This window comes from Xenopus tropicalis, chromosome 9 (genome assembly GCF_000004195.4).
Source record: "Xenopus tropicalis strain Nigerian chromosome 9, UCB_Xtro_10.0, whole genome shotgun sequence".
Classification (NCBI taxonomy): domain Eukaryota; kingdom Metazoa; phylum Chordata; class Amphibia; order Anura; family Pipidae; genus Xenopus; species Xenopus tropicalis.
Genome location: NC_030685.2, coordinates 49,559,786 through 49,581,814, shown reverse-complemented (window position 1 = coordinate 49,581,814; position 22,029 = coordinate 49,559,786). Strand labels below are relative to the sequence as shown.

Sequence of the window (22,029 nt, the reverse complement as noted above, 5' to 3'; positions counted from 1 at the left end):
ATTTGTTGGATGACCTGAAAGTGGGTGGGGCCAACAGCCAATCAAATTTCACCCATTGACGTTAATGGGGAAATTGAAACTGCTGCCAAACTTACAGCTTTGAGGCTACACTCCCCAAACTTGAGTCACATAGTAATGGGGTCAGCCTGAATGAAAATATGATGATCTTTTTATGCCCAAAAGTGGGCGGAGCTGTGAACAGCCAATGAGATTTTACCTATTGACGTGGCGGAAATTTAACCTGCTGCCATTCTCACAGTAATAACATCAGGGCCCCCAAACATTACAGAGTTATGCACCAGGTAACTGCAGTTCAAGGTTAGGAAAAGTGGGTGGAGCCACCAACAGCCAATCAGATTTTACCTATTGATTGTCAATGGGGAAATTCAACCTGCTGCCATTCTCACAGTATTAACACCAGTGTCACTAGGGGACTGCATTTTTAGGTTTTAAAAAGTGGGTGGAGCCACAACAGCCAATCAGACTTCAGCTATTGAATTGTTTTAGGTTTAAATGTAAAATGCTGCCTTTCTCACACTATTTATGCCAGGGTTCCTACAGTCACTGGTGTAGTTTCCCCATTATAAATATATAGGCAATACAACTGTCTTTGCTATGGAACCAACACTCCACTGGTCATCTATATTGTTTGTGACATTATTAAGTGATTTGGAGTATCAGAGTTTTTTACTCTTTAAAACAATGCTGTCCAACTTATGTGGTACTGAGGGCCGGAATGTTTCCGGCCTACATGGTAGAGGGCAAATAATGGAAAAAAGTTTTGACCACTCCCCGTTTTAAACTGCACCCACTTTAAACCACACCCAAAAACCCAAATGGTTGGTGCTCGCTGCAGGGATATCGTCCTTCATTCATATGTGATAGAAGTTTATTATGTCATATTAATACATACCCTTAAATCCATATGCCTCCTCCTCCCCTGTGGATAGCACCACAACCCCCAGCACATAATTACACACCTTAGGGACCATATAATGACTATTTCCAAATCTAACAAACTCCCACAACAATCCCTTGCCATGTTCACCTCCCAGAAGCAGCATAGGACAGGAAAAGTATGGCACACATAGGCAGTATAAGGCAGGCAAAGTATGGCACACACAGGCAGTATAGGGTAGGCAGAGTATGACACACACAGGCAGTATAGGGTAGGCAGAGTATGGCACACACAGGCAGAATAGGGCAGGCAGTACATACAGTGACACAATGATGGCACTGCTCCTACAGTCTGAGGTGTGAACAGTTGAACAATGTGGGCACTTACAGTCTGAGCCTGAGTTGTGAACAATGTAGGGGGTGAACAATGGAGGAACTAGAAGGTGTGAACAACACAGAGACTTAAAGGAGACATATCCTATAAAAACTATGAACGTACCAGTGAATTATACTCCTATAGATATAGAAGGAATGTGCTTAAAAAGTTGTGTTTCCTGCTGATTTATTGAGAAATTCCACAAAAACCCCTCTAGTCCCGCCCATCTGTTCCCCTTCCTGCTGGCTGAATGAGCTGGATGAGCTGGGGAGCTGGCGGCCCTCCGTACACTGCACTGTAGGATAGGAACCAATCAGCAGCTAGGCTGACCTGATAGGAAACTGAAGCCTGTCTTTGCTTGTGTGAGTGCAGGCTGTGATTGTCTCTCCCCCTCCTACTGTGCTTCTGGCAGGAACTGTTAGGACACGCCCACTCTTCATTTCAAACGTGGTGGGAGAAGTGATAGGATCTATAGGGAGCTCCAATAAAGGGGCCATTTTTACAGATAGGATTAATTTTTAGCACAAAGTGAAAACAGCACCATATATTATTCATAATTGCCTACAAAATTAGGGTTTTTCCCATTTATCCAATATGTCTCCTTTAAAGGTGTCAACAATACCGGTGTAAACTATACAGGGGTTTACAGCCTGAATATGAGGTGTGAACAATGCAGGGGGCCAGTTAATTTCACTATTGATACCATTTAAAGCTTACACAAAGGTATGCAGTCACAGCCACAAGACAGGTGGGGGAACATGACACGCAAAGCATACTGGTAAAAACTGTGTGTGACGGGAGACTGAGGGCAGGGGGCAAAAATCTCCCGACAAGTAAAAACACTGCTTATGCTCTATGCCTCCAAAAGCCCTATGGTTCTTTATTTTATTAATTTATTAAATAAATAATTGGTGTCATGTGATGATGCATTATAAAAGCTCTAACCCCCAGCAAATATATAGACACAGAAAACTGGGCTGTATGTACTGAATGTACTTTAAGGTCTACTAAGATGCTATGTTTTTGGATAATGATATTAAAATATTATAGATGACCTTTTTAGTCAATGCAGAACAATATACTCGTCAATGTAGGCTTTGATATTTTAATATCTTATCTGTTTGTTTGCTTTGACCAAGGCTTGGGACCCTGATAAAATTTTAGTTTTGTCAATAAAGATTTTCCTTTTTCACACAAGCCCTATGAGTGTGAAACAGTATATACTATTAAAAAAATGTAATATATGTTATAAAAAAAATGAAAAGAAAATTAACAATTGTTCAGTGGTCTGACAGGTGTCAAGATTACCCAAATGTACTACTTTCTACTCAATGAATGACAAATTGCTTCCTTTTATGACTATAAGTTTATAACCGTTACCTAGCGTTTGGGGATTCTTGGGCTTTTTCTGAAAGCTCTTTTGTGAATGTTTTCACTGCAGGGGCAGACTCAACAGTTCAACAGGATGGGCTGAACTCCAATCTCAAGGTCAACAGTTCAAATCAACTCAATTGTGATAAACAAGAAAGCGTCTGAAATCCTTGTTTTATATCATGCTGAAATGTTAATAATAGCATGAGTTGCATTGGCCTAAAAAAAACAAACTATACCTAATAGAGATGATACTGTACAAATCCAAGGATAGATTAGGATACATAAGATGCAAACTGAAGCTGTTCAGTTCCATGTCTATCTGATATATGCCATATATATTAGTCTATTTGGTAATTAAAACTTTGTTGACATAGATAACTATATCACTAAAGAGACATTTTACTATGGGTGACAGTTTTGGGATGAAAGAAGGGCATTATGTAATACTGTAATTAAAAAATACATTTTAAAAGGAATGTTACTACAAATCTATCTATTAATTTCTGCATTAGTAGAATAGAGTGGAGAAACAGTCCTTAAATGGGTTGTTCACCTTTAAGCTAACTTTGCAACTGGTCTTTATTCTTAATAGTTTTCAATTTCAAGCTTTTACATAGGGGCCACTCACTTTGGCAGCCACAAAACCATTGCTCTGTTAGCCTACAATTTTGTTGTTATATTACCTTTCTTTCTGTTCAGGCTTTCATAAGACCCTAACAAACAGGGTTGTTTTTGCTAAAGAAAAAGCAAAATAATTCAAAAACCACTTTGTGGCACCAATCTATAATAATACAGGTACTGCAAAACCCACCCATTATTTTAACCTCAACCTGAAAATAGTGTGTAAAGTACATAAGGCCTGATCCTGTCTTTTTGCTTTTATTTTCCTACCCTTTTTCACCTTTTCTCCCTCACCCATGCTGCCCATACCATATCCTGTGCTTCCACAAAGTTTGTTACAGTCTAATCCCCTATAACAACCTATCTACAGGTACCATTTACTTGCCCCACGTTTAAAATCAAATATTTTATTGGTTGCTATTGGTTACATCACCCACACAAACTTTTTATTACATATGGGGGTTATTATGTTTGTCAATTTTACCCGCCTCCATTTCACCCCCAACAGCCGATCAGCAGAACAATGGGAAGGTCGCAAGATAGCAGCTACCTGACACCTGTATTGCTAAAAATGCTTCCATCTACCACCTAGTGGTAGATATGGGAATAGCATTCAATGTAAAAATTAAAGTCCAGCTCACCGACTCCTCCAGTTAAGGTCGCCATACATTCAGATTTTAGTCTTCTTCCACTGAATGTTCAGATATCGATCATACTTTAAAATGCCACATACACAATTCATGCATAGATTTTATTGTTATTGCACCAATATTTTCTAACCTGTCCGATCAACTAAATGACCAATTACCATGGGATGAAAATTACTGGGACAAAAATTTGGAGCCCACACATGATACAAACATTGTACAAACGGTAATTTCGAACAATTATATTGGCGCATGTATGGCCAGCTTTACATGGAGTAGGAGAAATAATAGTTTATCTGAAAACAGCTTAAGTTTGTAGCGCTGGCTCCTTCTGAAAGCTCAGAATCAGGCCCAAAGCACTGAGGTGGCTGCCTACACACCAATATTAAAACTAAAAAAAAAAACATTTTTGGTTCATGTACATGTGTCTGACATAGGCAAGGTTGATGCTCCTCACAAGCTCACTCATTATGCGCATGCATGTGCCCCAACATGGAGACCAACATCAGGAGCTCCCAGTGTGGGTGGCCTAGCACTGGCGGGGGCTGTTTCTTTAAAAAAAAAAAACAACCAAAAACAAAAGCCATTGTTTCTCCCAACCGGAGTGTGGGATCTATTAGCCCGTGGTGGGGGAAACAATTTCAGGGTGACAGGTACCCTTTAAAAACATAATAATTTTAAAAGGATACAAGATACTGTAAAAACAATAACAAAAGTGGGCTAATAAAAATTCAATCTTATAGAGATTACCACACTGATTAAATGCTTGCAAAATTTGTCTCATGTGTTAACTGTGATTGAACAAACACAAAATATCTTGATTGCACAAGTATAAGTTCCAAGCCTGTGTCGAAAACCACATTACTTACATCTAAATAAGGTGAGTGTTTAGCTCTTTATAAGGACGATGTGTGCAATATGTTTCCCATTCATGTAAACATCTGTTAATTGCTCTGAAAAAAGCATTTACATCAGACGCGGACATGAATAGGCTATACAGACACATGCTAATCATGCTGTTCTCTTTTATCTTTTGTGCCAAGATTCAGGTGCCAGCATGACTGCTTTTCACAACTCTTGTAATGGAGAGAGAAGGCCAAAGCAACACAGGACTACTATATTTATCAAAGCGTAGCAAAAAAGCAGCACAGCTTTATAAGGATGGTTGGTTGGATGAACACAGCAACTACTTAACCATTTGTCATCCACTAATAATGAAACAAAAAATTAAGAAAAAAAATAAACAAGAAACAAAGCACAACTGAGGGTCACCATCAGTCTGTAGACAAATATAGATATGACCCATTAATTCCCAAAATATTAATGCGGGTCTGCCCGACTGGATGCTTGCAGGACTCTACCTTACTGGGTTGAATTATCAACATTCTAATAAAACTAAAAAAAAACTTTGTCTTAGGTAAATTTTAAACTATTTTCTCAATTCAAGTTCCTTGAGATTTTTACATTTTTGGAATTTTTTGAGAGTAGGTAGACCCATTGAAAATTATAAGCTGAATGCAAATTTAATGTATACAAGGTCTTTTTTTCTCCTTTTTAATTAATCATTTCTTCTTTTTAGTAAATAAACACACAGGGTTTGGAATGTTTTTGAGTTTTTCGAATTCTGATAAACAGTCCACCCCGTGTCTGCATTTTTTTCAAAGGAATAAAATAACTGTATTGCTAAGTGACATGTAGCACAGACTGCTCTGGGCTTTGGGTTTTTACCCAAACAGTCCAGTTTTTGTAAGAGCTGTCAGTGTCAAAACTGCCTGCTCGTTTTTCCTAATTTGGGCAGGATTGATGTGGCAATCAGCAAATTGCCAATCACCACATCATAGCCTAGCCCCTGTGATGGCACCGTCCCACCCCATGACCACCAGTGTTTTTGCCCCATGAAGTCACCACCTCCCAGCTTTTCACCCGCCCTGCCAAGCTTTTGGTTGGTGAAAAAGCCCCGGTAGGGGTATTTTAGCTTAGCTTGTATTTTAGTTTAGCTTGTAATTTGGGACTTTAATATTAAGTTACTACACAGTAAAAGTTACAGGCATAAAGTATTTAGACATGCATTAACAAATAACAGGAACTATTTTTTAAGACTTAATGCAATTGTAATTATAAGCAACTTTGCAATATCTATTAATTATAATATCCATTGTAAAAGCATTTGCAATAAAAGTGTAAACCCTACATTTTCCTACAATGCATATAAGTTGGGCACATCTCCTGCACCCACACCAACCAAATCAAAGTCTGGTTGGTAGGGTAACTTGGACCTTCCCAACCAGACAGCTGCTAACATTTCAAACTGGAGAGCTGCTAAATAAAAAGCTAAATGATTCAAAAACCACAAATAATAAAAAAAAGAAGACCAATTGCAAAAATCTTAGAACAGAACTTTCGGCAGATTTCTGCACTAATGTTCCTGACTCTTAAGCCAATTTAGCACAAAATGTAACTTCTCCAGCCATGATTTTGTTTTCAACAATGCCATGCCTGCTTCTTAAGTTTTGTTAATCAGTTTGCTTCTGTTATATTGTTTCAATATTCAAAAGAAGCAATGCAGAGAATATAGCCAGAAAGATGCTGCTTTCAGTAGCAATGATACTACCATATAACTCTAAAAACCAATAAAACCATTAATTAATGCATTTTAGATAGGAATATTCTTTCAATAGGCAAAATAGTATTTTTTGGTTTATAACCTTTTAGTATGAAACAATCAAGACCGTACAGACACCCTTTCATACAGATATGCCTTGTTTCATATATGGAAAATGCTTGGAAATTCTTAGCCAGAAAATAATTTTCAATGACCTCACAGCTCAAAATAGAAGTTTAGGGCAGAAAACTAAAAATACAGCAATGACAAAGGCAAACAGAGTAAAAGTTGCAATTTGCAAACCTGGTAATTATGGTTAACCCAGGAGCATGGAAACCGCAGTTTTATAAAACCCAGGATATAGTGCCAGCAGGACCAACACGCAGTGTGGTTTCAGAATGTTAATCTATTTGCTATATGGAGTTACGAAACAATGCTCTCATGACTACATTTATATTGAAAATAATATGAATGGACGTTAGGGCAATTCAGTAGTGGACAACAGTTAAGTTGGCCATACACTGAAAGATCTACTCATTTGGCGAGGTTGCCAAGTGAGTGAATCTTTTCCTGATATGTCTAACTTAGGGTGGGTGATATTGAAGGATCAGATCACTTTGACTGGAAGCAGGCTTTAGGTCAAGGACAGCATCAATCAACCAACGCGCTCCTTGTCTGTATGGGATTTTTAAACCTGCCTGAACAAAAGCTGGCTGATTTTCAGGCAGATATCGGTCAGGTAGGTCTGTCAGTGGGCCCCATACACAGCCCGATAAGTTGCCTCCAGGCACTTTTTTGGCCTGTGTATGGCCACCTTTAGTTATTGCTGGAATAGTTCTTTTTTTTTTTTGTCTCTTTGGCAGGCAGCGTTAAAATAATTAAACAGCTGATTGATAAATCTATAGAACAGATATGGAAAGAAAATAATCAGCATTGCTTACAATACATGAAGGCCTGTCAGGCAAGGTCAACACCAAATAGTGAATGTAAACAATTCAAAATTGTACATTTACTACAGCAAGAGACAAATGACACAACACAAGTCAAACATTATTTAAGAACCCCCAAATGTATGTGCTACAAAACAACCCCAAGTTAAATGAAAATAATTTGAAAGAGAACAAATCATTTCAAATTGTTATGTCATTTTTTACTTATTATGTAAATAATTTGGGCATTCTTCACTGCTGTCACTAGCTTTTCTATGCTGTATTCTTTGATCTTAGACTCTCTTTCGACTTTTAAATTACATTTACTGATTTTTACCTGTCCCTTCCTTTACGTCTAAGCATGTCAGTAGCTCTTGGCCTGCTTCCTTGTTCCACTTTCCGCTCTCCTCACATGCAACTTTCCTTCCTTCTTTTCCATATTCTCTCCTTTTTCTACCTTCCCCATATACAATATATCATTTATTCTATCCATTCTCTTCTCTATTTGCCATTCTGTTCTTGTTGTTGTGGGTCTGCCATCTGTGCACACAGCCCACTTACCAAAAGCAGCACCAGCCTGAGCCTGCCACAACTCATTGCAAATTCCTAGGTAGTCATGTGTGCTTGAATAGCTATGCATATTGAATAAGCAGCTGGATCTCTGCTCCCTGAAGAACCATGCTTGTTCAATATATAAGAATCTTTTATTCTGGAGGGCTCAGTAACTTCAAGTTATACCCCTTCTGTTTACACATAGACTATTTAAGATGTTCCAGAAGAGAATGCTTAAGTAAGAGACCCATGTACAGAATATGCACAACCCTCCTGTACCCTCTGATAAGGTACTTTACTGTTTACTGTAGAGCAAAATGGCCTGCTCATGCTAATCTGTCACTTGCTGGCCACTTGTTTTTAAAATTTGCACTTGCCCAACCCATCCCCAATAGTGACGTCAGACATGGGCAGGTCAAGCAAGCAGAGACAGTGGGTTTGGCTGGGTTCAGGTTGGATGCGGACAGGTTTGCTTCAGTGCAGGTTAAGAAACAGCTTAATCGTGCATCACTATTGGGCATAATAATTATAAAATGCATAAAAGCCATAAATATCCTGTAAACAATATACTTAGAAAGTAATGCAATCAGTTAAAATTGGTGGTTAGTAATTTTTAATCACATGATTTTCAAAAATGTATGTATTATAAAAAATAATGCAAATGGCCATAAAGCTCCTCTGTGACTTCTAATATCCTTATAATTTTAAACAGGTGTACAGTGTTCCATATATTAAAAAAAAGAGTACTGGAATGGGACCTGTTATACTGAATACTCAGGACCTGGGGTACTTAGGATCTTCTTAGGACTTAAGAGTCTAGTAAAACATCATTTAAACATTGAATAAACCCAATGTTTTGCCTTCAGCAAGGATTAAGTGTAGCTTATTTAACATCAAGTATGGGTATGGGACCTGTTATACAGAATGCTCGGGACCTAGGGTTTTCCAGATAAAGGGTCTTTCTGTAATTTGGATCTCCATACCTTAAGTCTGCTAAAAATCATTCAAATATCGAATGAACCCAACAGGCTTGTTTGGCCTCCAATAAGGATTAATTATATCTTACTTAGGATCAAGTACAATGCGCTGTTTTATAATAACAGAGAAAAAGGAAATCATTTTTAAACATTAGAATTATTTGCTTATGATGGAGTCTATGGGAAATGGCCTTTCCGTAATTCGGAACTTTCTGGATAACAGGTTTCCAGGTAAGGGATCCCATACCTGTACAAGGTACTTTTTTATTACAGAGAAAAATAAATCATTTTTAAAAATTAGAAATATTTGGTTATAATGGAGTTAATGGGAGTTGATCTTTCGAAAATTTGGAACTTTCTGGATAAGGGTTTCCGGATAATAATCATAAAACCTATGGAGTGTCATTACATTATAAATGTATTAGTGAAATGCTTAATGTTTGTTTATATCGAGTGCTTAGTGTCAGTCTACCTTCTAATATAAACACTCAGCAGATCCAAGTCTTTTCAAAATGTATCTTGTTGTGAACAAATAATTAACCACCCTGAAATTAACACCAGGGTCATTAATATCAGCACACTGCCAGGAATCATGTAGCTAACAGCAATTTAGTAATGTTTTAATACGGGTCTCAGCCCTCCATTACTTAGAGAGGATTTTGAAGCGAGGAATGGCTTGGTGAATGTTACACAATCATCACTAGCAGGGAACTATATTCGAGCTGTCACGCTTTGTCTTTCTGCTTGTTAAATCCAAATGCTTCTAATTAGATATCATGCCTGCAAAGGACCATTAACAATATGAAAGAGGAAAATAGGAGGTAGCAATGGGGGCTGGTAGAGTAGAATGCCAAAGCGTCTTTGGTTTGCCCTTCTTTCTGAACTTGGGTCATTTCTCGGGTACAGCGTGCACGAACACAGCACTGCTGTCTCATTTAAGCAAGGAACAAGCCATCTTACTTGGCAGCAAACTTCCTGCTGAGAGCTACCAGTTGATGAGAAGCATACAGAAACAAGGAAAGAGCATCAACTGTTCATAAACAGCGTTTCTAGTTAAAGAGTAACTATGAACACAAAATGCTTACACCTGCAGATCACTGTCCAAACCTCTGCAAAACACAAATCTTAAAGGGACTGTTCACCTTTTGGTTAATTTTTAGTATGATATATTAATAGTCTAAGACAATTTGCAGTTGGTCTTCATTTTTTATTATTTTTATTTTTCAAGTTTCACTTTTTGTTCAGCATCTCTTCAGTTTGCTGTTTCAGCAGCTATCTGGTTGCTAGGGTCCAAATTAACTTAGCAACCAGGGAGTGGTTTGAATAAGAGGCTGGTATATGAACAGAAGAGTACCTGAATAGAAAAAGTTATAAAAAGTAACAAAAACAATAAAACTGTAGGCTTGCAGAGCAATAGCTTTTTGGCTGCTGAGGTCAGTGACCCCCATTTGAAAGCTGCAAAGAGGTAGAAGAAGAAAGCAAATAGTTAAAAAAAAAATAATGAAGACCAATGAAAAAGTTGCTTATAATTGCCCATTTTATAACATGCTAAATTTTTACTTCAAGGTAAACCATCTTTTTAAAGAGCAAGGAAAGGCTTCTACTATAGCACCTAATATGTTGTAGAGCCCCCTTTCCTGTAGCAGATCGCCAAGTTTATTTTTTAAAATAATCCTCCCTTCTACCCAAAATTTGCTTTTTTTATTTCCGTCATCTTGGATTTCTAAACACCCGCGCTTGCACCCCCCCATCCCACACAAAACACCGGCAATACCCCCCGTCAGCACACACCTTGCTCGCACTCCCCCCTGCCCGCCCGCCCGCTCGCTACCCGGTACCCGCTCGCCTGTTCTGCTTGCCTGCTGCCTGTTCCTGTGTCAGTGAAGGGAGCGCGCCTGCTTCTTAATGAATGAAATTCAGCAAAGTGCATGCGGCGCCTACAGTGTCCCGGTCACACAGTTCTTGCAGGAGCGATGCATTATGGGAATCCTCTTTACCCAGCTCTGCGTTTTTTCTGCCTGTTTGGCTTCAGATCTTCTGAACAGGTGAAATATGGGGAAACTTAAGGGCACTACTGAGACAACTGAAGGTATTGCCTGCAGCTTCAGATTAACTCTTTACTAGCCTTTCCTTCTCCTTTAAAGGAAAACTATACCTCAAACAATGTAAGTCTCTATAATAATATATCACATAAAACAGCCCATATGTTAAACCCTGCTTCATCTAAATAAACCATTTTCATAAAAATATACTTTTTTAGTAGTACATGCCAATGGGTAATCCTAAATTAAAAAAATGCCATTTAAAGTACTAAGGGCTAACCCCTGGGCTTATACTATTGAAGGTGCACACAAGCAAACCAAGGGAACGCATACATGTTAGGTCACATCAGCCAATGAATGGACTGAGTTCTGTATTTTACTCCCACACCTGCTACAGCTAGTTTCTTGTCAGGTGATCTCTGATGGAGCACACAGACCTTCACAAACTGGTAGCTCAAGGTAAAAGAGCAATATTACTGTTACACTTTTGAAATAAAAAATATCAAAAGTGGTATAAAGGTGATACCTTTATTGGCTAACTAAGATAACCTAGCAAGCTTTCAGAATATTTTAGTTAGTTTTTAAACCTGATTATATTGAAAGGAACTAAAATGTTCTGAAAGCTTTCTATGGTTATCTTAGTAAACCAATAAAGGTATTACCTTTATACCTTTAATAGACCACTTAATATGATATAAACGGTCTGCTGATGAAGTATTCATTCTGAATTTATATATAGCAAAGCACATACAGTATATGTCCACAGTACACAATGTACACAAGATGGATCTTAAAGGAAAAGTAACACTAAAAATTTTTAACTAAAAAATCTATTCTACCCTGCCCCAATAATTGCCCTATCCTACAAAACATTTATTATTTTGAATGCTGTAGTACAAAATACCTGTTAAAAGTTGGCTTCCGGTCATTTGAAGAAAGGCGATCGATTGATCGAGCCTAGCCTTCCTTCTGGACGCATAGTGGACGCTTCCCCTGATACTTCATCTGCATCGCCGTATCGCCTTTCTTCAAATGACCGGAAGCCAACTTTTAACAGGTATTTTGTACTACATCATTCAAAATATTACCGTATATACTCGAGTATAAGCCGATCCGAATATAAGCCGAGGTACCTAATTTTACCTAAGAAAACTGGAAAAATGTATTGACTCAAGTATAAGCCTAGGGTGGGAAACGCAGCAGCTACTGCTAAGTTTTTTTTTTTAACTGTCTATACTGTCTAATAACTTCTATTTGTGAGAGTGCATCAGCCCCACTAAATAGAATATGCATTTAGCATTTGAGCTTTTCACTTCCATTACCCAGAAGCAGAGAGTGAGAATCTGGCAAGACAGCATGCAACTAGACTAGTTAAGTGACATAAGCACACATGGGTACTGATTGCTTAGGATGCCCTGTACAAATATTTGTTGAAGGACAACAACAGGTTCTAGTGGTTATTTAAGGGATACTGCCTTACCATGCCTAGGAGCAGTCATTAGAGTTGGTCATTAGTTTTTGCCCTTTGCCACCCAGCACAGAACAGAGCCGTGTACAAAGCTGCCCAACTGCACCTGTTAACTAATAGCCACTACCATCCATTGTTTATGTTCTGCCATTTTAAAGGGCATTACCACCCACTGTCAATAAAAAGGCCACTCTTTGCCATATACATTACTTCCAATCTTCCAATAAAGGTTTTAATATTTGATTTTTTTTAAATTGATTTGGGCTACATTGCTGTAATATTTAGAACCAGAGAAATAATGGCAATTCCATCCTCTCCCCTCAGGACCCACAGAGCATTTGAGCAGCAGAGCCCTACACATACAAACACTGAATGACAGTTAGTAGCCACCTGAAACTTCCTGCATGCCTTCTGCGTTAGATACTTGCTGTCAGATTCTTGCTTCAGCTTCCTGTGCAATGTCCTGATTCTTGCCTTCATATACCGTATATACTCGAGTATAAGTCGAGGGCGACTTTTACAGCACATTTTTGGTGCTGAAAAACTCGGCTTATACTCGAGTATATACGGTAAATGGTTTGTAGGATAGAGCATTATTAGTGTTACTTATCCTTTAACCACCAGTTATATATAACAAACGCACAGTAGTGCCTCTGAATCCAGTGCTTCATCTTAACAAAACATTCTATACATCCTCCCTTCCACCAAGCACAGTCCTACCCCCACTCCCCCAATAATAGAAAGGACAGGATGTTAGAGTTTGGGAAAAAAAACCCTAGAACATAAAAGCTGGCAAGTTCATGTAAACTACTTGAAAAATGAGGTACACAAGGGTCATCTGATTAACTTGATCAACACCTGCCTGGGAAATTGGACTCAAATCAGTTCTGTACACTATGCCTATGCACCAGCCTATGTTAGGCTGGTATATAATTTCACCAAAAGACTCAGAACTATATTTGCAGACAGACATGGTTACAGCAAGAACTGACTTGTGATGGCAAATAGTTGCTTTTTTCTGTTTTTTTCTTTTGTGTCACAATATATTGCACCTATTATGTTAAGTATGTGTGTATTATATTATAACTTAAATGTTTAAAAAACAAACCAAAATGTATAAAAGCTGAATAAGGGCGGATGCTTATGCAATAGATATACATATAAAAATGACACAAAATGACACTTAAAATTATTTGAAAAATTATAGGAAACATTTTCAAACTGCAGGGAAAAAGTTTACATCAAGCTATAAGACTAATAACAGACTTACCATTCTCCCTGTCGCCCATACTAATTTGTATTAACAGCACCCAAATGCTACTCCACACACAAGAGGCTATCATCCTAAAAACCCTCAAACTTTGCATTAATGGTCCAAAATCCAACCTATATTGCTTAGTGACAGATGAATGCTTTGACAATGAGTGATATTGGACAAGTATTGCCATTTTCTTACCATTGGTGCCACTGGTCTAACAGATCTCCAAAAATACTGTAGTTCAAGTTACGAATAGCACTGTTTATTAAAGGGATTCTGTTATGATTTTTATGGTGAACTTTTAATTACACTGTTTACATAGCAAATAATTACCTATACCATTTAAAATTGTGTTCTTGAACCGACAAATGTATTTTTTAGTTGTAATATTGCCTTCTCAGTGCATTGTGCCTGATTCTGAGAAAAAAAAAGAAGGAGCCAGCGCTACACATTAGAACTGCTTTCAGGTAACCTATTGTTTCTCTTACTACCATGTAACTTGTATTTCTTACTGTTGAGTGCTATTCTGACATCTACTGGGAGCTGCTATCTTGCTACCTTCCCATTGTTCTGCTGATTGGCTGCTGGGAGGAGGGTGATATCACTCGAACTTGCAGCTCAGCAGTAAAGTGTGACTGAAGTTTATCAGAGCATAGGTCACATGGCTGTGGCACCCTGGGAAATGAAGAAAATTGCTAGCCCCATACAAAATTTCAAAATTAAATATAAAAAAAATCTGTTTTCATTTTTGAAAAACAGATTTTAATGCAGGAATCTGCTGGAGAAGCCAATACCAGAGCTACCTGCTGCTAAACTTTAACTATTACAACAATTTGTAACAATTATTCATGTATTGCACAATATATCAAAACATACCTGCTGAAGGTCTGACAGAGAATATAGGTGGATCTGCTGAAAGAGATATTCCCTTGGGAAAATTCTGAAAAGAAAATTGTACAAATATTTTATTCAGAAACATACAATTAATCATAGTGTATTTAAATTTTTGAAGATCTTTTATACAAATAATTTTAAACATCAATTAACGTCAACCCCAAAAATATTTTTTTGCCTAATAAAAGAAAACATAACTCTAAGCAACATTCCAATGTCAATTTAATAAAAATGATTAGTGCTTTAAAAGTTACAGGTATCAGATCCCTTATCCAGAAACCCATTATCCAGAAAGTTCCGCATTACGGAAAGGCCATCTCCCATAGACTCCATTTTAATGAAATAATTCCCATTTTTAAAAATGGTTTCCTTTTTCTCTGTAATAATAAAACAGTACCTTGTACTTGATCCCAACTAAGATATAATTAATCCGCATTGAAACCAAAACAATCCTATTGGATTTAATTACTGTTTAAATATTTTTTCAGTAGACTTAAGGTAGGAGATCCAAATTATGGAAAGAGCCTTTATCCGGAATACACCAGTTCCCAAGGATTCTGGATAACGGGTCCCATACCTGTATTTGTAAATGTAATTGCTATTTATATTTCAAATGTATGATTAAGTGATCTATTTATGAGGTTGTCACTAAAGTATCTCAGTAAGGTCATACATGGTCAATAACCTAGCAACTTGGTCAAGGCTGGCCAAATTTCAGCCATTATTGGCTTGTCTATAGCCTGTTTAAAGAAGAAGGAAAGTCTAAGTCACTGGGGGTGCCAAATGTTAGGCATCCCCTAATGATTGTAATTGTTTATCTGATACCCCAGGCTGGTGCTCCTTTTAGCAGAAAAATGCCACGGCCCAGGGTATTTCTACCTCTTCTCTTTTCCTTTCACTGGGGCACGGGATTGCGCATGAGTGAAAGAGCCAGCTTTTCAAGTCTAAGTTCGGCTTTCACTCTACTGCGCATGCCCAAGCCGGTACAAAAAGAAGATGGAAGAAGACAGTGACAAGCATCTTCTGCAGAAATACCCTGTGTGATTTTTAGCAGAGGAGCACCAGTTATCAAGTAAGCAATATTATCAGGCTTAATTCTGGAATTTGAAAGAGTGTGAAATTTAAACTGTCCAGATATAGGTTTTATCTTTCTCTAGAACAACTAGTATTCTCTAGGCTCTAGTATTTTTACTTAAAATTACATTTCCCTGTGACAACAGCAAATGAGTAACAATTGCTTGATGAAATCCCTAGGCATGTACATGTTGTTGTTATTAATCTAACCAGAAGAATCTTATACATTTCTAGCACAGCAGTCTCTTTATCCTTTGCTTACTGTATTGTGGTATCAATGTAACACTTTGCTATCCTGGTCTTTATTACTTTACCCATTTACAAACCAAATACAGAATTTTGTGAAGCACAACTGCTCAAACAGATCATGTCATATGCACTTGTAATTGTCTTTATAAGATCAATATCTTGACATTAAAGTAAATATATTATTATGTGAGGCCTGCCAGACATTAACAGAGATGTGTTTGAATTCTGTGGATCTGTTCTGTTTGCAGTGGTGCTGCATCTGAATCATGATAATTTTATTAAGGCTTAATCTGATTTAATTTGATAATTTGCCATTTGGAGCTCTTAAAGCCATGTCTTCAGCCCATTACTGTATTTGTTTTTGGCATTAAAACTCTTTGTAGCAAGATACAAGTGATGGGGGAAACAACCTAATTATTTTAAAACCTTAGTTTCATCTACCACAAGAAAAATAAAATGCAATGTTTGCAAAATTAATAAAAATTAACTAATGAATTTTGCTTAGAATTGTATTTTTTGTTTTTATAAAACAGAAAAGTAGATCAGTGAAGAAAAATTGAATTGTGAAACAGTTAAGCCAAGTCTAATTTTTGGGTGATCTCTTTTTTAACTTGTTACTTTACTTGTACTTTTAGTAGAAAACTTGGACTGGAAGGTCTAGAGGACAATAACCCAACTGGATCTGCAAAACTAGTAAACTAGGAGAAAGTATAACAAATGCTGAAAAAGAAAGATTACAGGTATCACTTTCCCCTGTGGAAACCTTATAGCCAGAAGCCTCTGAATTACAAGAAGGCCTTCTCCCATAGAGTCCATTTTAACTAAACAATTCTAATAGTTAAAAATGATTTCCTTTGTGTGTTATAACATAACAGCACCTTGTACTTGTTGGAAACTGAGCTGCATAAATCCATGTTGGTATCAAAACAATTCTATTGGGTTTATTTAAATCTTTAATGGAATCTCAGTATCCAAATTACAGGAAAAAAAAGCCCAAGCATTCTGGATAATAGATCCAATAACTCTATAGCAGCGGTTCTCAACCTGGGGGTCGAACAACCCTTTCACAGGGGTCGCCTAAGACCATCATTAAAAACACATATTTCAAATGGTCTTAGGAATAATTTTATGGTTGGGGGTCACCACAACATGAGGAACTGTATTAAAGGGTCAAAAAACTTCTAATTCCTTGTTGACAATTTTTTCAGCTTGCAATTTTTTTTTCCTATAACTTAAGAGTTGTGTGAAAAAAATCATGCTCATTCATAGCCACTGAAGAGTTAAAGAGGCTAAATGGGAATTTCAAGTGCACCTTGAGGCCAGATATCCACCTTTGTCTGCAGCTCCTGACAACTTTTTTCTTCCACAAATGTCAGAAGCTGATTTGGGTCGGACATGCCCATATCATAATTCTAACTTCTGCAGGTCACTTTCTGAAACCTTTGCTTTTTTTCCCACTCATCTCTACTAAATATTTGCATATAAATAGAAGTCCCTTAGTGTCTTACCCCATTTAGCCAACAACATGGTTTAGTCTGAGAAAGTTGCCCTGACTACTACAGGAACTATAGGCCAGATTCAATTTGATGAGAAAAAAATATTTCTTATAGGAATTCCAAATCTCTCCACAGACTTAAATGTAAGTTAAAAAATTAAAGACTTTTTTTTTTTATCAAACTGAATCCGACCCTATATTTTCTATGGCGCCCTAAGCAATATTCATCAGTTTTACAAGAAAGCACAGTATGCACAATTGATCAATTTTTACACAATTCACGCACAGTGCTTAAACAGAGAAAAAAAAATATGTGATGCTTCGACCACTTACAGATTATTTAAAATTTCCTTAGATAAACAATTATTTAATTTATCAGTAATTTCTTACAGCCAATTTAGTTCTTATAACTGAAAAGCAAAGTAAAGTAGGGTGGATCAATTGCAGCTTGTTAGTCTCAGTGTGCAGTGTGTTTCCTTCTTGGCACAAATCGATTATAGCTGTCATGGGAAGTGAGTAAATGTTTGGATTTTTCTCTCTAAGTGGTAAGAATGGATAGGATACTTGAATACATTACAATTCACAATACAATAAATTTGTGCCAGCATGGTTTTATGCGTAACAGATCTTGCTAGTCTAATTTAGTTGCCTTTTATTAGGAGGTGAGCAGGAATCTGGATGCTGGAATGGCAGTGGATGTCATCTACTTGGACTTTGCTAAAGCATTTGGTTCAGCACCACATAAAAAGTTAACAATAAAATTGAGGAATATTGGCACATAGAACATAATATTGTTAATTGGATAGAAAACTGGCTGAAGGATAGAGTACAAAGAGTGGTGGTAAATGGAACATTTTCTAATTGGGCCAGTGTTGTTAGTGGAGTACTGCAGGGGTCAGTCCTTGGTCCTTTGCTTTTTAACTTGTTTATCAATGACCTGGGTGGGCATACAAAGTACTGCACAGCAATTGGACAAAATTGGAAATTTGGGCAGCAAAATGGAAAATGAGGTTCAAAGTTATGCACTTTGGTAGAAATAATATAAAAATAAATAGTTATACATTAAATGGTATTGTGTTGGGGGAAATGTCATTCAGTGGCTACTTAAGCAAATAAAGTGCTATCTTGCATAAAAAAAGGCATTGACTCAAGGGACATAATTTTACCTCTTTATAGGTCTTTGGTAAGGCCTCACCTTGAGTATGCAATGCAGTTTTGGGCTCCATTCCTTAAGAATGATATCAATGACCTGGAGAAAGTGCAGAGACAAGCAACTAAACTGATTGGAAGATTTAAACTACAAGATTACACTGTCAAGGTTGGGGTTGTTTTCTCTGGAAAAAAAGGCACTTGTGAGGGGACATGATTAGTCTGTACAAGTACATTAGAGGGGATTATAGGCAGATAGGGGATGTTCTTTTTTTTGTATAAAATCGATCAGAGCACCAGAGGCCACCCCTTTAGATTAGAGGAATGTAACTTTCATTTGAAGCAGCGTAGGCAGTTTTTCATGGTGTGGGCAGTGAGGTTGTGATGACAGATTCTGTTAATGCCTTTAAGAGGGGCTTGGATGAGTTCTTGAACAAGCATAGTATCCAAGGCTGTTGTGATACTAAAATCTACAGTTAGTATTGCTGTTGGAATATATGGTTTATGTATGTTAGAGTCGGTATAGGTTGTGTGTGCTGGGTTTACTTGGAAGGGTTGAACTTCAGCCCTATATAACCATTCTGGGAACCATTTATAAAATTTGCACAACACAGAATTATTCGCACAGTGAACATATTTACCTGCCCATGTTTATATTTATAAAGCTTGACAAGACTAGTGCATTTAATGTGCAAATATTATTTCAAAATTTTTATTCGCATTGTGAATGTCCCTAAAGCGTTTTTAAATATGGCAATTTGCGAATATTTTTTTTTTTTTAAATATTTGCAAATTGTGAATATTTTTGAATTTCTGGCTTGGTGGCAAGTTTTAGTTGAATAAAAACAAGAATTACTACCAAATAAAGCCCCATGTAAGCTGATAGTGTGCATAGAGGCTGCCTAATAGCCAATCTTTGTTTGTTTGGCTTTTATGATGCTTGTGTTGCTCTCCAAGTCGTTTGACATTTGACTGTTGCTCAGGAGTAAGAAAGGTTGGGGACCCCTGATGTAGAGGGAGGATGGCAGGACATAAGTGTTCATTGGAACACCCACCTACCATTCTGGACCTACAATACAGAAGCGCCAGATGAAGCTCTAAGTAATGCTTTCCTCTGCTCTGGCACTTGCACCCCTGCTTATTGTAAATATGCCCTAATCCCTGCTACTAGTAGAGTATAGTTTTATCTACATGGAGACGCACACCCGATTTTTATAGATTATAAAAAAAATGCAGGCTTTGCTACCATGTCAGATAAATATTTATGTCTGAAAAACTGTGAAGACACCTAGCATAAGTGTAACATATATGCATAAAACAAAATGTTGTTTTTTATGTGTGTCGCAGACTTATTTACAATAGCTTTTGAATGCTTACGCCATATGAAGATATGCTTGGAATGTTCATATAAAGTATGTACATGGTGACAGAAATATATGTGAAAAAAAAAACAAATCTATTGAAACAAAAAGTTTTTTTTTCACATGAAAATATATTAACTAGTTTTTTATTTTACACACACAAAATTTTTAAACATAACCTTCAACATGTTAGCACAAAAGGGCCATCAGGATGACTACTTGCTATTCAGTCTAATATAATATATCCTTTAAGGCTGGTTATTGAAACCCATTGTTTTAAAATGTTTACAGTATTTTTCACTAATATACCTATCTAAGTAGATATTGTAAATATATGTTCCATTATATAGATTCCTGGGTCTTTAGCCTAGAAAACATCAGGCCATCTGGAATCCTTCAAGAATAACGGCTACTGAAAGCATAAAAGCTTTTAGGTTTTTTTTTTTTTGGTCCCAGATAAATTACAAGCTGAAAATTGTTACCATTACCATAACTATGGTTCTGCTACGAAATAAAAAATCAAATCTAAACAATTTGTTTTTAAACTTTTAGTATGTATGTATATACATGTTTTTCTATATTTTATATGTTATTATGCTAATCAAGGTAATAGGAAATGTCATATTTTTGTATTGATATGTTTTTGTATATTACACAGATATATCATATCTTTACTAACTTCTTGAGCACTGTGTTAAGAATGCTCAGTTAGTGAAATTTTACTGTAACAGCAGATGGTTATAGTGGCAGACAACTTGGCAGACATGTTTAAGAACTTAAGTAATATACAAATGGGCTTGAAAATAAGGTGAATATTGTTACAATCAAGTGTGTTTCTGCAAATACCTGAGCAAATAAAATTTCAGCTCACTTTAGCGGAGTGTATTTATAACCTCTAAGAAAATACATAAAATTTTTCCTTGTACATTATTCCAGTTTAGCGCTAGGTGCAGAGAGCAGCCAGACTCTGGGTGCAAGTTGTTTTTTTTTTTTTTTATGAATACTGACGGTTATATTTATCATGCTGTGTAAAAAGTCGAATAAAATATAACCAGTGATGTTGCTCATAGCAGCCAATCATATGCTTTTCATTGGCTTTGGTTTTCTAACTGTTGAAATCTAATTGCTAACTGGTAATGATTCACTCCACTTTTTACACAGCAAGATAAATATACCCCTAAGTAATGTGCTTTTGCAACCATTGGATCCGGTGTTTAACCTAAATAACCCTAACCTAATAACTAAATAACCCCTTATATGATACCTAGAAATCATCTACTATTAATAACAATCTAGTCAAATTGCTTGGATATACATGAAACATTCTGGATATTATGGAAGTTATGAATAGATTATAGGTTTCATGGTACCACTAAGGGGCCTATTCATTAAAGTACAACTAAGTCCGAATGGAAAAAAAAAAAAAAAATTTCTAACTTTTGGAACGGTGCGTATTTTCTGTGATTTTTTCGTTAATTTCCGCAACTTTTTCGTGCTTTGCGACAATTTGTGCGACAAAATTGTAATGAGTACGAAAGTTTTGTTATTCATTCAAGCTTTGGTATTGTGACTTTCCTTTGGCCAGGTTGGAGCTGCAGAGTGCCATTGAGTCCTATGGGAGACTTCCAAAAACATGCACGAAAGTTCAAAGTCAGAAAGTATTTTGCGCCGTTTATGATTGTTCGAATACAAAGATTTCGAATCATACCACAATATTCTCATACGACCACAATACGATTCAAAATTTTCGTATTTAATACAAAGTAAAGAATTTTCCTAATAAGGGTGAAGAAGAGCAAAATAACAACGCTACATGGAGCATTGTCCAAAAGCCATTAATCAGCTTGCTTTTTCATTTCCAGACAGCAATATTAACAGAGGCATTTTCATTTGTTTATAAATCTGTCACAGGCCTTCCATAGGCCATGCTTACTGTCTCTGAATAAGTGGTTTTACAGACAGCAACATAAAGTGGGAGCTGGAACAGAATATAATTTACTTCTACCTTAAGTGTATCAGAACAAAATATAACTCTATACAATAGACTCATCATTCCTACTCAAA

The 22,029-nt window shown here is 36.8% G+C and overlaps 1 protein-coding gene across 4 annotated transcripts in view; it reads right to left on the bottom strand.

The window, feature by feature from the left end:
• Positions 1 to 22,029, bottom strand: part of plekhm3 (pleckstrin homology domain containing M3) — a 104,323-nt gene that overhangs the window by 33,447 nt on the left and 48,847 nt on the right. For all 4 annotated transcript variants that reach the window (XM_002937114.5, XM_031893432.1, XM_031893433.1 and 1 more), the window contains exon 6: positions 14,620 to 14,683. In XM_002937114.5, the coding sequence (XP_002937160.2) occupies positions 14,620 to 14,683 (64 nt within the window). The remainder of the gene's footprint in view (positions 1 to 14,619; positions 14,684 to 22,029) is intronic.